The sequence below is a fragment of the Semicossyphus pulcher genome, unplaced genomic scaffold, assembly GCF_022749685.1.
Source record: "Semicossyphus pulcher isolate SPU_LCO1_2020_fin unplaced genomic scaffold, fSemPul1.0.p SCAF_9, whole genome shotgun sequence".
NCBI lineage: Eukaryota > Metazoa > Chordata > Actinopteri > Labriformes > Labridae > Semicossyphus > Semicossyphus pulcher.
Genome location: NW_027211770.1, coordinates 17,810,881 through 17,827,043, shown reverse-complemented (window position 1 = coordinate 17,827,043; position 16,163 = coordinate 17,810,881). Strand labels below are relative to the sequence as shown.

The 16,163-nt window shown below is 45.6% G+C and overlaps 1 protein-coding gene across 1 annotated transcript in view; it reads left to right on the top strand.

The window, feature by feature from the left end:
- The window catches only part of itga8 (integrin, alpha 8), a 44,013-nt gene that overhangs the window by 5,234 nt on the left and 22,616 nt on the right, over nucleotides 1-16,163 (top strand). Inside the window, exons 5-15 of the mRNA XM_069655580.1 lie at nucleotides 528-589; nucleotides 993-1,038; nucleotides 2,874-2,999; nucleotides 3,137-3,181; nucleotides 5,279-5,322; nucleotides 6,592-6,648; nucleotides 6,835-6,887; nucleotides 6,976-7,181; nucleotides 10,466-10,663; nucleotides 15,159-15,204; nucleotides 15,300-15,407. Coding sequence (XP_069511681.1) covers nucleotides 528-589; nucleotides 993-1,038; nucleotides 2,874-2,999; nucleotides 3,137-3,181; nucleotides 5,279-5,322; nucleotides 6,592-6,648; nucleotides 6,835-6,887; nucleotides 6,976-7,181; nucleotides 10,466-10,663; nucleotides 15,159-15,204; nucleotides 15,300-15,407 — 991 coding nt within the window. The remainder of the gene's footprint in view (nucleotides 1-527; nucleotides 590-992; nucleotides 1,039-2,873; nucleotides 3,000-3,136; nucleotides 3,182-5,278; nucleotides 5,323-6,591; nucleotides 6,649-6,834; nucleotides 6,888-6,975; nucleotides 7,182-10,465; nucleotides 10,664-15,158; nucleotides 15,205-15,299; nucleotides 15,408-16,163) is intronic.

Below are 16,163 nucleotides of genomic sequence, written 5' to 3'. Positions count from 1 at the left end.
TTACACTTCCTCTTGTTCTTGGTTTAAGGTTGTTTTTTATGCCAGGTCTGACTAATCAAGGCGAGAATAATGTCAGTGTAAACTACAGCGGGAAATAATGCTCCAGCTTTCTCAGGGCAGGAGAAATATTTCTTCATCATGCGCCTGAGTCCAAATGTTTCGGCCTCCAGGAGCTCTGTTTCATCTCAGACTACCTCTATAACTCAGCCTTTGTTTATGTGCGCGTGTGTGTTACGCATCATTAAGCTTCACCCTAGGGTGCCTCCAAAATGGAGAACAAATTATTATGCTCTCATACGTTTTCTGTGTTCATGCACTTTTAAAACGGTAATTTAAACACCTCAATGGTTCTACATTTATATGTATTCATACTTGTAAATGTGTGTAGTTTGATAGAGTTAATGTTCTCTGCAACATTAGTTCAGCACTTTGTTCCAGAAAATGTATTTTCTTAACTATTACGATGCTGTGTTTGAGTTTGAGCGGCATGTTTTTACTGTTTGTGTGTGTGTTTGTGTGGTTTTCAGATGATCCAGACCCAGAGGGACAGGGCTTCTGCCAGGCTGGCTTCAGTGTGGATTTCACCAAGGTGAAGATAGCAGCAACAATCATACACTATTACCATGACGACCCCCTGCGCGCATCATGTCCCCTCTCAGGCAGAGAGTCTCCCTTCAGAGATTTATGGACACTGGGAAGACGAGAGCCCCTAGAGGAGCCAGCACTCCTGAAATGACCCGTCGCCTCTAAACACAATAGACACACGCTTACACATTCTCACGCTGTATAGTCAGTGTGACCTCTGACCTCTGTCTCATGGTCCAACTCTACCCTCCTGTACAGGAAGCTGTCACTCTCCGCATGTTGTCAACACACATGACAGCAGGAATCACGTGCACACAACATAAATCGTACAACTCTCACACAAACATGCACGCACATAAACAAATTAGTGTCACATGACTAACCCTGAGTAATTGTATTTATTCCAGGAAGGAACGCTGGTGGTAGGAGGACCTGGAAGCTATTACTGGCAAGGTAACTGCAACAACAAACCTGTATCTGCTCTCGCTTTTCAGATGATTTCATAGATGGACTGGTGTTCAAATGAGAAAAGAACGAAGATGAGGTTAGCAGTCAGAAAAGCCCTCCTACACACACACATGGACATGAAATCGCCTGCCAGGTTTGCATTTTTACTACAGAAGTCTTACGTAGGAGAAGGTGGAAAGAAACACGTCACTTTTGTTAAGTCTTTCCCCTGAAGGCTCCTTTACCTCATTCTGCTCTCTGTCTGTTACACTGTAGCAGGAAGTGTGTGTTTGGGTTCTGTAATGAGCTGATCGAGGGGCAATGGAGTGTAGAGGCACTGCCCCTCTGCCCCCTTGATAAAGCACAGAGGGGCTTGGAAAAACTTGAAGAGGCTCAAGGGCAAGCTGCAGGGTTGGGAAAGGTGGGGAGAATTTAGATACTGGGAGAAAAAGAGAGCAGGGAGGACAGTGGGAGTGATGGAGGCTTGTTGCAGAGATGATAGAAACACGCTGCAGCGAGTGGGAGAGAAAGATGAGAAGTAAAGGAGTGAGTCAGACGCAGAGAAAGATGGATCTTGTGCTTGATGAAAGCAGCGCTGAGGTCAGCTAGCTTGCTGGGGTATGCCGAGCTGTAGTCTAAGCAGAGGGATGAAGTGTCTTAATAGGTGTGGACACAGCCGGAGTGTGTCAGAGTTCAGCTGTTGAAGTGTGGCGCTACTCCCCCGTATCCAGGTGTGCGAGAGTGTGTGTCATGTAAATTTAGAGAGGAGACAGTCGCACAAACTCGTTTGTCTTCCCTTTATTTGTAACCCGTCATCTGTCACTCCACAACACTTCATTTGCCTCAAACGGAGACGAAGTAGAGCAAGAGAGTGTGTGTTTTAGGGGGAAAAAGAAAGTGGCTCAGTGACAGATAAACTGCTTGGTGTTTTTTATAATCTGAGGTTAATGTTTGGCATTGCTGCTGTTACATATGGTCAAATAATGAAGGCTCCAGCGTACAAGACCGCACTAGACAGGCTTTACAGACAGCCTAATGGACTGCTCCCTCTCTGTGCCCTCAGCGTGGCAAGGCTGGCTGCCTCCAGTTAAAACACTTCCTCTGAATGTTTATAAAAGCACTCAGCCTAGATTTTATGGTCTCTAATATACAACGATTATCCGCAGCCTTCAGCCTGAGTCATCGTTAAAAGACGTTCTTATATACAATCTTGTCATCGCCGGGTGGAAGGGACACTCGGGATTAACAGCAGAGATTTATGCTTCTGCTGTAACAGCTTGTAACACGGCGTCTCATTAATCAGATAGAGCTTTAATAATGAGTTGATGCAGCGATGTGTTATTCTGGGAGATAAACTCGGAGCGCAGGAGAAGAGGTGGGAAAGGAGTTGGAAGGGAGAGTTCAGAGGGCACATTTTCCTCCCCGTCGGCGCACACACACATTAAGGAGGATTTATGGAAGGTTGAGGGCAGCTGTAGATAAAATCATTTGTTTGTTTGACCTCTTGTTCAACAGCAGAGGAAGGGTGGTGTTTGCCTGTGCTCACCTATAATTCAGATTCCTCACCGCAGAGAGGACAGGCCTTTTCTTGAGGGTGTTTAAAGGAACAATGGGGGATATTTTTCCAGCTATTCCTCTGCCAACGACGTGTTTTAGCTTTCCTCAGGGAGGACTTGGACGTGTCGTTGTGGAGGAGACGCTCCAGCTCCAGCTCCAGCAGGTTGCTTTAGCAGAGGGCAGCGGTGCTCCCTTCAGGGGGTCTGAGCTGACACAGATGTGACTCTCTCACCCTGAGTGTTTGTTTTCCCTATCTGTTTATCTTTGTGTTTGTGTGTGTGCAGGTCAGGTAATGACAGCAGGGATCGCGGAGATCCTGAACGGCTACTCTTTGAAGGCAGTGCTGAGACGCGTTCCAGGAGAGAAACACACCAGAGCTGCTGAGGACACACACGACGACAGCTACCTTGGTAACGTGCATTTACAAAACAAACACACACACTGACATCAATGTTGATCTAAATATAAGTCCTGCATTACACACAGAGTGTCCTGCGCGGAATTAATCTCACCCGCATGTCCTCATGTGCAACCCATTTCCCTGTAGGTTACTCTGTGGCAGTGGGGGAGTTTACAGGAGACTCTGAACAAGGTGAGAAAGCACTCGACTCATTACGACTAACCACATGCAGCACCAGAGGAATCCCTCGCTAACAACATCAAGAGGCCCCCTGCAACACGCTCTGAAACTCTACATGTTTGCAGTCTCTTTATGCTCTCCGGCTGGATGCCAGGACCTCTGCGAGGGGTGTTGCAGGGTGAGCGATAGGGAGCGGACAGCTGTGTGACAGTGTCTTGGTCTGAAGTTGGAGGCAGTAATGAGAACTGTCTCTGTACGTCTGGGTCGCGACCCTTAGGGGACAGGACTTCAGGAACTACTGATAAAGGGATTTCCTCTCCTCCATTTGGTCTGATTAGAATGATTAGCTACAGACGGTGTGGACTTCTTCAGATCGAGAGACGGTCCAGAAAAAGAAAGAAGATTAGGTAGAAAGAGAGACAGGCACGCCACATAGCATCATGTCATAGAGATGTGCAGGTGGAGGAGATGTCATTGAGTTCTATTATGATTACTTGAAAAGTACAATTATTTCTCTCTCTCTCTAATTTTGACCTGTGTCCACTTGTGCCGCTTTTTGCACAGGTAGCGCCCACTACCTCAATTTCAGAGTGCTTCTTGCCGGTGCTTACTGTTGCTAGGTTACGAAAGTTGACTGGTAGCCCTTCCGCTTCTCTCGTTAGTAACCATTAAGGGCCCGATCAGACAGGACGCCCTTTGCAGGCTGTAAAACGCGAGGCGCACTGCACTGCCTTTTTTGTGGAAGTAAACACCCGATCAGACAGAGCGCGTTTTAGCAGCTGGGGGCGGCTTTTTTCCTACTGTTGTTAAGGCAACAACCGAATCATTAGTTGTCATTAACCTAACCATTACATTGTAAACTGACAGAAGGCTTGCCTCTCCTTTCATCCGATTGGACAATGAGAAAAAACGCCCATGACGTTGGGCGCTTTTCTGCTTTGAGTTGAACTTTTTTCAACTCAAGGTGCTCGGAGCGTTTCCTCAAAAACGCGAGGCGCACAGAGCGGAAAAAAGCGAGGCGCTCCGCAAAGCAAAAGCAGCGTGCAAAAAGCGTCCCTCTCATTGAAAACAATGACAAAAAAGCCACCCCCAGTTGCTAAAACGCGTCCTGTCTGATCGGGTCCTTAGTCTGTTTTAATTTGCTCTGTATTTGCTTTAATTCGTGTCCTGACGTTAGCAGCAGCTCTAGACCGACAGCTCTAGACATGCCGTCAGTGAACCCAGGCCCTTATATTCACCCTTTAGGGACTCGCCAGCTGCTTTTTGTTCACGTGTGTTTGCCAGCTCCTGGTGCTTCTGACCGTTCATTCTCATGCCATCGAATGTGCCAGTACCACAAATGAAAAACAAGCAAATTCAACAAAAAAAGCTCTCTCATTAAGAGAAATATGGGGAAAACAAAATAAGTCCAACCACAGTCATGCTACAGCAAATTTAAAACCATTTTTTATGACTTCCTCTTCAGACTCTGTGCTGCCACAATGTTCTGCTGCTCGCTCACAAGCGTGAGACCCTCCTCCCCCAGTGCCACCACGTCTTCCGATTCATAATTTCCTGTCTATCAGAGCCTCTTTAACATTTCGTGGGATCTTTACGGGACAACCTTGCGTTTACATACCCCCATACCAACCCCGCAAAGGCCCTGAACGCCCTCAGGCGCAACACATGTCAGCGAGTCTTTAAGTGAGCATTAAGAGGTTGCACATGCCTGTTGATGTGTTGTGTTGTGGTACCAAGACTTGTTGTGGTCGTGTTCCCCAAACCCTCTTCAGACTGGAGAAGTGGTCGTAACTGGGAGTTCTGAGTGAAGATGAAACTGGGAAGTCCTGGTTTATGGGCTCGTGGTTTAGTCTTTTGCATAGAGCTGGAGAAGGAGGGGGGGGGTATCTGTCTTCTCTCTCTGGGTGGGTTCCTCAGATCGTCCCTTTAAGTTCACAGCACCGCCATCGTCAATCAATACACAAGCAGCGCCTGAGCACCCTATCACTCACAGTGTGCTCAGCGACACTTGGCACTTCTGACAGGGTGGGCTGGGCAGAGGATTTTAGAGTCTGTCTTTCTCACACATACGCACGCGCTAATTTAAGTCTTTGTTTTCTTATTTCCCAGAGGTGATAGCCGGCGTCCCGAGAGGAGCGCAGAACTTTGGATATGTAAGTATGGATCAACATGTACAATGAACACAAAGAACAGGGTAGATTTTGGTAGTAAATCAAGAAAATATCCCTTAATGCTCTGATGAGTATGCAAATAATGTGAATTATATGCTTTGGCCTTCCCATTCATCTGACCCCAACCCAGCTGAACCCCTAGGACCTACTTTTTCAACAGCAACTCTCATCATCAAAATACCAAATTAGGGAATATATTTTGTATATCTCCGGTAAATTTCCAGAAACTTCTAGAAACTGTGCCAAGGACCTTTGAAGCTGTTTTGATGGCTTACGGGGAAACTTTTCCTATACTTTGTCCCCCATACATATAAGCATGACAACTGTTGTCAAGTCGTGCAAATGGTTGTCTACATCGCAACAACAATTACTGTACATGTGTCAATGTGTAAACTGTTGTGTGTCTGATGGGAACACGTCCCCAGGGCTGACTGTGTCAATCCTCCCTAATGACACACGGCTTCCGCTGCATGTGGAGGGCGGTGACCCCACCTAACCCCACTAACCCTTCTCCACACACACCCGACCCCTAACCTTAACCTGCAGTGCAACCGCAGCACTCATCACACTGCGCGCACGCATTGAAAGAGTGTGTGTTTTATGTGTGGATGTTGTAGCTGGTGCGAGAATGCTTCTTCCTGTACAGACAGTGCACATGGGAGGGGGCTCGTAGCTCACAGTAGGGGGGAGTGTAAGGAGGGATGCAGGTAGGCCGGGTGAGCGACCTTGAAGCTGATCAGGTTTCTCCTGTGACCAATCTGACAACTCAGATTCATTATTTGTGTTTACACATCCTCATCTGTCTGTGTGCGTAAGTCTATCCCCGTTTAGTACGTCTTTGAGACATCTGTGATTGGGTCAACGTGTATCCTCCTGCGTGTGTGCGTGTGTGCATGTGTGTGAGCACGTAGCCCCCGGCTGTCTCCATGTGGTTGTTATTTTAGGTCTTATGAAGGAATTCTCAGCCTCCCCCCCTCCATCTCTCCCCGCGACCGGGGTTAGGATGGGGGGAAGGAGAGAAAGATGAGGGGGTAAATGGTAAAGGCAGCAAAAGGATGATTGTGGGGGGGAGGGCAGGGGGGAAAGAGAGGGGTTTCAGTACAATAAAAGCTTTTTTATGCGGTTTCTGACTTTTTTGCTGCATTCTTTGTGTGTCTGTTTGTCAGGCTGCTTGGCTTTGTTTGGAGGACAATGCTTGGTGCTTTATTAGCTATGCCAAATTGAATCTGAAAGTCTTCCTGCTTTTTTTAGGTGGCGATGATCAACTCCACCAACCTGACGTTCATCCAGAACTTCACAGGGGAACAGGTAGGAGGAGCGCATCCCTGTCACGGTCTGTCATGTTGCAGGGCTGCTTATAACTTCTACACTGTGGGCAGCAGCTGACATAGTTTCTTACATTTTTGAATGAATTCAATTAAAATATGGAATGAAAATTAAATTAGATCCAAATCTGGTAACCATATTCATGTTTTATCCCTTTCTGTTCCTCAGATGGCCTCATATTTCGGCTACTCGGTGGCTGTCACTGACCTGAACGGAGATGGGTTAGTAGTAAACTCTCTCGTCACTCTGTAGACACATACACTCTCTCTTTGTATCTCCAAGCATCGACTCTGTGTCTTACCTCCCCAGGACGGACGATGTGCTGGTCGGAGCACCCCTCTACATGGAGAGAGAGATGGAGAGCAAACCCAGAGAGGTGGGGAGGGTGTACCTGTACCTGCAGACGGCCCCGCTCACCTTCTCAGATCCTGTCGCCCTCACCGGCACACACACGTTCGGGCGCTTCGGCACGGCTATAGCACCGCTGGGAGACATCAACCAGGATGGATACAATGGTATGAAAGACAGATAAAAGGGGGGGACGGGAAATGTGGCCAGATGAAATCCATCTGAGGAACTAAAAAATTGCCAGATTAGAGGAACAACAAAAGTGCGTAACCCTCTGTCTTTTGCATGTCTGCCAGTACCCGCTCGGTGTTTCCAGGTCAACCCGGCGACAGACAAATCTTTCTGTGTTTCCCGTCCCTCGTGGACTGTTTTGTCTCAGACTGAGGAAATCCTATCAGATGCTGCTACTTTAGAAACTTAAGGCTCTTCAGCCAATCAGGAAGTGCAGAGATGAAAGGTTGTCTGCGTGAACTTGTTTCCTCCTGTGATGATAAGGGTTAAGGCCGTGTGTGTAAGTATGAGCGAGTGTGTGTGTGTGTGTGTGTGTGTTGGGGTGTATTTTTAACTCCAACGCCAGATGTGCACAGAGATAAAATCATCTGGGAGTTTCTGTCCTGCAGCCCCGGAGTTCATTCTTCTTGGATGTGTTTGTTTTATCCTCACATTGATTGGACACAGACACACACACATGCATGCAGGCTGCAGCCCAAATGCCCCATGAAGCTGAGGCCCTTTGACTGCTCCCTTAAAAATGAATGAAGTGATGCCCATCTGGCCCTCATATGACATCCATCCCACTGATTTGTGGTTTATTTATTCATGGGCAGAGTGCGTTAAAGTGCGTTTGTGTGTGTTCCACCCCTTTAAACCCTTTAACAATCAGATCAATAACCATTGGATCAATACTGAAGCTTTCTCTGGCCAGAAACGTAAATCAAATCCAGCTGTCTGTCAGGATGCGACGGTCTCTGAGGCGCGTTGATGTGTCTTAGAGGAGACGGAGCCTCTCTGCCAGCTGTAGCGACTTGCAGGGAGAAGACTTGATGAGAGTTAATCTAATGAGTCCATGATGAAGTCACCATGGAAACGTTATGATCAGGGTTTTCAGCAGCTTCTTTTTTGCTAATGTCAAACTTGTGCCTTCAAGTATACCTGCGCCCCTATGTGATTATGTGTGCATAATCACTGACAGATCCTCCTCTCAAAGCAGTAAACTCATCCCTCCGCGTGATTCGCCTTAAAGCAGAACCGTACTCACTTCCTGTCATGGTCGTGGCTTTGATGGGTGTCATCTGAAAGCTCACAATTCAGCTAATTCGATTTGCCATGTGGCTCTTTATGTTTTTAATTTCATATCAACCACCATCACTCTCAGATTGTCGGCCTGATTCTATCCGTGAGTAAATCTATAATTTTTGGTCTCAGTGATCACAGCGGGTGTTCCACATTCTGCAGGGCATGTCTGCATTGTGTGTTGAGAAATGCCCATGAGTGACTTTCACATTATTTTTTAAGGAAGATTTTTTTCTACCATATGTACAGCTCAGTTATGTACACATACCCACACATAGATATAAAGACTTGCAGGCCGACAGGCTCATACATACACTTTCGTACACACATGGTTGCATTTATTCTCTCTACCCCACAATCTGCTTCATGTGGAACTGGTTGTTTAGGCTGTGAGAGAGGGGGTCCGGAGACAAACAGGATGTCTAGAGGTGTTTGGACAGTTACAGAACAGAGGGGTACTTTTATGCAGGACAGCGCGATGTTTGGAAGTAAGAGATTGAAGAGTAAACACATAAAAATGAACTTCTCATATCAGGACAGGTGCTTAAAGTATGTTAATTTTTTTCATGTACGATATCGCTTGAATGCAATGCAAACAATGCAATCTTACCACTGAGTAGACCAGAGAGGGCCAACAGAAAAACTAGTCCCCCTATATTTATAGCTGAGTTGAAAGCACCTGCGTGGTTCAATAATGATCCAGGGTCACTAAAGCTTTTTCATGTCTGGCAAAGAAATTGAAAATCGAAGGCTATTTATGGGAAATGTATTTTCCCCTGTTATGCATCACTGTGGACATTGACTAATGGAAGTTTTAATCAATTAGTTGTTCTTTTGGGGCCAAAAATATTTCAATTGTAAATTATACTCTTTGTTGAAATAGCCTTTGTTGAAGGAAAGCAGAAAAACATCAGTATAACATGTGATTTGAAGCTTTGAACGGGAGTTTTTGTGCAAAAAGGTGCTTTGTTGTTCCACCAATTACATGCCTGCATGTCTCAGGGAATTATTAAAGGCCCTATTAGCACCTAGCTTGTCAATCGTCTTCAAACTTTCAGGGTCATACATTAAAAACAACATTTCAATGCAGTCAATGCACCACTCAGGACAACATTTTGATCAAAATCTGATGACAATGACGCCTGTTTTGCTCCTGTTATTGAAACAAAGCAAACTACACCCACGCAGTCCTGATGAATCAGACCTGACCTGATTACCTGACTTTGATTGTTGCATATTATGTCATGAATATTAAAGGATATTCAGAAAGATTTTCAGCTGCTTAAAAGGTTCAAAATCATTTCCTGCCAAGAGATAGATTAGACAACTGATGCCACAATTTAACTGCAGCCAGGAGGCAGTTAGCCTAGCTTAATGACTTAAAGCATAGGGGAATAGCTAGCTAGCACAAAGTTTAAAAAAAATGTCCCTACCAGCAGCTCTAAAGCTCGCTAGTTAGCTAACATGTCATTTACATAACAGGACACAAACACCACACAGATGTGAGCTTGATAGCATGCTGACTTTAGCATGTAGCGTAAAGCCTCAACATCGCAGAGCCATTAGCTTGGCTGTAGGCACTTTGTCTGTTTACATTTCTGGGCGTGTATAAGTCAAGCAATCCTGATATGATACTGTAATTAAGAGGTTTTAGAGGGCACTTTTTGTACTTCTGAATAAAAAGTAAGCTAGCTGTTTCCCCCTGTCTTCAGCCTTTACTCAATGCTAGGCTAACAAGCTGTTGGCTAGAGCTTCATGATTAATGGACAAACATGAGAGAGGTATCAATCTTTTCCTCTAACTCTCGGTAAGAAAATAAATACTTTTTTTCCGTCTCTATGTCTAACTACTCTTTATAGCCCTGATTAGACTTGCTGTCCCTAAGTAACTAAGAATTAGGGCAAAGATCTAAACAGTCTCAGACCAAATGTGAGTGATAGAGAACAGATGAGATTAAAAAATGTTAAAATGAATAAAAGTTAAAAGAGGCCATTGATCATTCTGTCATGGTCCCCACTGTGCAGGTAAATAGAGGTCAAGCTCTTTTCCTTCTCTCTTTCCTTCTACCTGTATGTTTTCCTCTGCTTGTGTCTCTGAGGGCCCTTTACCTCACTGATGTCTAAACCATGCGTTTGTGTGTGCGTGTGTCATCCCTTAGACGTGGCGGTGGGCTGTCCGTTCGGAGGCGAGGAGCGTGGAGGCAGGGTATTGATCTTCAACGGTAACAGAGACGTATCCATGCAAGGCCTGACGCTGAGCCAAGAGCTGAGAGCCGCCTGGACGCCCAGCGGCAGTTTGCCTGGATTTGGATTCACTCTGCGAGGAGGCCAAGACCTGGACAACAATCAGTATCCCGGTAAACATTCACGTCCAACAAGTCAATCCCTCTCCACTCAGCTCCCCGTGTAATAATCAAAATTCCTCTTCGGACTTGCATTCCTTTATTTCTCCACTTTCCTTCCAGCTCCTCTCATTACCGCCTCCCTCCTCTTCACTCTTGACCTCCACATTTCACGGTTCCCCCCGTGCACTCCTCCACTACCATCCCCATGTTTTCCCGTATTGCTTTCCTCAGCTTCTCTGGTAAACTCATCAGTCAGAAGAAGGGGGTATAGGAATGAGTGCCAGTGAACTGCTGCCGCATCCATTCTTTGGAGATTTACAATTCAAGAAGGAGAGAAAACATACAATTGAGAGTAAGAAAAAAGTCTAATAATACATTAACCGCATGTTCTGTCTGCCAGACATACATTCCTCGACTTATTTCCCTAAATCTGTGAGCAGACAAAGCAGCATTCAATCAAATTACACGCAGGCAGCTCCCTAATTTATGTGCCACCTACTTACTTTAGCAGACACCTCCACCTTCTATCTTTACAGGGTGTATTAGAAACCTCACTACAAATCATAAGAAGCCTGGAAAGCGGAGGATTCTTTACGTGAGCGTGAAGCTGTTTATAACCTGAGTTTTTACCTTTAAATAAAATCCATTTGAAGCTAAGCAGGTCTGTAAAACCACTGTTTTACTACCTTATTTTCTCCCTAATTTAGAGCCGCTCGACTTTGAGCAACCCTGGCTTCGTGCTTCGACAGATTAGGCTGAAAAGGAGAATTAGTTTAGTTTTACCTTTTCTTTTCTTTGCCCCTGCTCCCTCCCGCTCTTTTTCCTTTTCTTACCACTGTAATAACAGATTTCTTCATTCCACAAACAGGATATCAAAGGAAACACACACACACACACACGGGAGCACACACAAGTTCACATGTGCGGCTTGTGATCAGTTTCACTGGCGGTGGGAGAGTGTGCGTTGAGCGTGTGCCAGGCTCCAGGTCAAATCAGAGACTCTGAATTAAAAACATTGTGCAGTTAATACGCACACAGAGGAGTTTACAGGTTGAAATGCAGGCTCTTTGGGAGGAGGAAGTGGAGTAGAAACTCATGGGTGGCAGAGCTTTCAGCCAACACACACACACACCGTATAAACACGAACACACACAAACGGTGCAGGGCTTGTGTCGTCTGTCATTAGCGAGCTAGCTGGTGGAAGTGAGACACACATACGCACGGAGTGTCGTTAGCACGGTAGTAAAGTCGCCCTGTTCAAAGGAGGCAGAGATGTTTGATCTGCATTATGAGAGGACTGCACAGGCGTCTGGGAGGCCTGCTAGAGCTGCCACGTGCTCCCATCAATGTAAAATGTCATTAGTCTGCTGCAGGAACAGAGAGAGAGGGAGGGAGGGAGGGAGGGATGGTGATTAAACTCCACTTTTAGAATTAATGGAGCTTTTTCTTAAAGATTATGTCATACGTCCGTGTTTTTACTGGATGGCTTTGGAAATGGAAGGCGGAAAAGATGACAGAAACACCCACGAATAAAGAGATAGTTTGGACTTTGTGAAGTGGGGTTGTATGACGTACCTATTAAAAGTGAGTTAAATAGCTGCAGTAGATGGCGGTCAGTTTGGGCCCTGTTTGGAAAAAGCCACTGGAAGGCCGACACAGAAGCTATTGGCTGTGGATGGAGGTTGGAGCAAACATACTTGCAGCATTCTGCTCCAAACCGCGACCACAGCGGTGCATAACATATCCAGAGGCAATTCTGTTAGTGGTCTGTCATGCATAATACATTGTGTATTGATAAGCACCCTATAATCCCACTTCAAAAATCTGAATGATCCGTTTAAGGTCCACTGCTCAGGTTTGAGTTCAGCCATCTTTGATTGTTAGCCTTGCACAGAAACAGCTCTGAGTTGATGATTCACTGATAGTGTGGAGGCAAAGATGCAGAGTCCGGCTCAGGCTAAAAGCTGGATTTAAGGTGAAGGTCAGCCGCGCATCGGAAGCGGGTCAGATTGCCCCAAGGTGCATTTCAGGTTCAGTCAAGGGGTTAAAGGTCAGAGAGTGTTTTACCTGTCAATCACATAGACTGGCTGAGAGAGCTACAGACACAGAGGCATGTCAGGGGCTGGGATTTGGATGTGTGTGGTGGTGAGGGGTCATTAGGGCGCTCATTTGGTTGGTAAGTAGGTGTAAAATTTATTACCAGACTCCACGTCTAGTCTTAAGTTTAGAGACCATCTTCAGCTTTGACAGAGGAGTCCAAGTTTGTACCTTTTCATGTCTGTTTTTTGCTAGTTTATTTCCTTAGTGTGTTTCCCAAAATGTTTAAACAAAACCTATAAGTCAATACCGAGCATCTCCTCCCCTTTCCCTCCCAGTTTTCAGTCCAAAAATGTAGCGTTATATTTATCTTATATTTCCACACATGCATCCAAGAATTAAGAAGTCCTCCTTTCTCACTCTCAAACCGCCTCCTTTTCCACTGAGCGCCATTGACCTTTGGCATTTCATCAGCGAGGCCAGTCCCCTGCAGCCAAACAGGCAGTCAGGGCAGGCAGCCAGTGACAGCTTGACAGTCTGTCTAAACTCTGGATGGAGGTTGTGTTTTCACAGCCCGGGACGGACACCATCAGCTAAATCAGCTCAGTTACCAACCTTATACCTGCAGCTAGGACCTCCATTAATGATTGGAGTGGGTATGTTCTGGTGTGTGAGGCCATTTGTGTGCGGGTATGGTCTCTGTATACACACATGCTCGCCTCAAATCAGCAGTGGCAGGCGAGCGTTCCCGCGTGTGAGGAAATGGGATTGACATGAAAAGGAAAGAGTGCTGTTATTCGATTTAGCCCTCGGTGCAGCCGTGCGCACACTCACACACTTAACCCCCAAAGGTGCCCTGTCCTCAAATCAGTCTCACGTCGTGCAGCACGTTTTCAGAGCAAAGAAAAAAGATTCAGGATAAGGAGCGCAGACGTCCACTGTGTCAAAAACATACAGTGATGGCAGGAGGGGAGTCGGATTTCCTGGTTACACAACTGCAACAGCGGGATGGACGGAGGAATTCGGTCTGGGAGTCTGTCTCTCTCCCTCTGCTGAAAACACACCTTTCTTCTGATGGCTTTCACAGATTGCGCTTTAAAGGCCAAGTGCACTATCTCCTCCCCTCCCCTTTCCTCCTTCTCCTGCGCTCTTTTCCCCCCCCTTTTTTTGCACCCCTCCGACTGCCCCGCAAAACCTACATCTTGCGTTCTCGTACACACACAGAGCCACGCACTCGCATAGCGACAGAGCTGACCCCAGGGGAAGAGGGACAGGGGCCTAAATGTTTAATGTTGTGGTTTCAGGGGGACTCCGGGACTGCTGCCAAAGGCAGAAACAGATGTGTCTCTCTTAGATTCAATTAGTCCCTTTTTTCTTATACATGCAGGAGAGGAAGACACAACAAATGACGAGCTGAGGCTAAGAGAGTTCCAGCTTAAAGTGCAATTACCTGTTTTTGTCCTCTGATAGATGCTTCTAATGCTTAAAGAAGTTAGCTTTTTAAATGTTAGCTCGCTCACAATTAGCTCATCAACAGGAAATATATTGTCGACAATTTGGATAATAAAGTCAAGATGCTTACAAGCTTCGGCCTCTTAATTAAGAGTTAATAACTGAATAGTTTTTCTGTTATTTATACGCCACATTTAATCAACTAGTTGTGAAAAATAACAACTAATTAATCTATAGTGATTAAGTGATCGTGAAAATAACCCCCCATTTGGAAGTATGAGGTTGTTCTGTCTTTCTCAGGATCACACAGCTCAGTTTAGCTGCATCTGGCAGTGATGCCTTGTATCCATTAAGTGCCTCTCTCTCTTCAGCTTTCACATTGTTTTAATCAGCACTTGTATGTATGTGTGTGTGTGTGTGTGTGTGTGTGTGTGTGTGTGCGGCTTTCATTGGTATGTGTCCCCTTAACCGCAGCCATTAAACCCCGGCTCTATTTTAAACTCTGCGAGCCAATTAAAAGTGTGTGTTCATCACAAAACCCATGAAAACAAATAAAAATCACATATAGATGAGATCTGTTGCTGCTTGCAATTAGGAGCTGTTGGGAAACGCCGTGGAGCCAAATGTGATTGGAGCGATGTGAACTTTCTAATGGCGCAGGAATGCAGCGTGGGGTCCCTGTCTCGCAGCGCACAAACATGCACATGTGAACGCACACATGCATGCACAATGAACTCACAAAGACACACTGTTGTGTTCGTGAATCCAGTCTGAAGTGGGTCATGTGTGAAAGAGGAAAATGAGTGATATCAGAATGTCAGTGCAATGTCACAATCTGTGTGTTAGTGTGTAGCTGTCTGACTGTGTGTGTGTGTGTGTGTGTGTGTGTGTGTGTGTATTAAACATGAGAGGTCTGTGTTTGATGAAGATTGCTGGAGACCTTGAAATCAGTCCCATCTGTTGCATTCTTTGAAGCTCTCCATTTCCCGTCTCTCTCTCTCTCCCTCTCTCTCCGCAGACCTGATCGTGGGGGCGTTCGGTTCAGGCGAGGTGTCTGTGTACAGGTAAGAATGTACAAGAGCTTCTGTCACGTTTTATAATTCTGACTCTTTTTGCATGTCGGGTTGTGTTACGCGTGTGTGTTTCTGTGTGTTTTTAGGTCTCGAGCTGTCGTGTCTGTGGAGGCTTCGATGATCCTGACTCCAAGAATCCTGAACCCAGATGACAGACAGTGTCACCTGCCCGAGACAGATATAATGGTCACCTGGTAAGAAGAGCATGCTTAGAGCAAGATATCCTCTTGTCCGAATTCCATAGTAGTGTGTATATAAACCACACATTGCCAATGATTGACTCCTGGACGTGGAGCCCAGAAATAAATCTACACCTCCGCCTTCCTTAGAAATCACGAAACAATGAGCTACAGTTACAGAGTTATTAAGGCCTGTATGAAGGAATTATAATCATCAAAGTTGATCACCTTTTTCAAATATAAAAGAATCTAGAGGGGGAAAAAAACATCTAGTTTTTCTTGTTTTAGTTTTGAAATCTCATACCTGTCCGGCATCTTAAAGGGATAGTTCAGATTTTTTGTACAGGGGTTGTATGAAGTGTTAGGAAAAGTTAGTGTACAGTATTACCTAACTATGTGTGCTATATGTGCAGCTCTGGACTGGGTTTGCAGCAGAGCATATTTTAGCCACTTAACGATAGGGGTGGGACAAACTATCGATACATGAATATATCATCGTCCTGATTCATGCAATACAATTATCGCTAGGCTAGCACCAGGTATACATATGTAATATACAAATATATGGCGATCGAAACAGATTTCCCTGCGATTTTTACTCACTGCGTCACTACTTCACGACTCCTCGCGGTGGACCTGACACGACTGAGGGTAACGTGAACGGAAGTTAATTGGACTGAAAGAGATAGACAGCAGGATAACGTCGGACAGTGGTGAAAAGAGGTTGAGAGATGCATCAGCCACTTTCAAATCCAAAGTCCTCATTTGTGT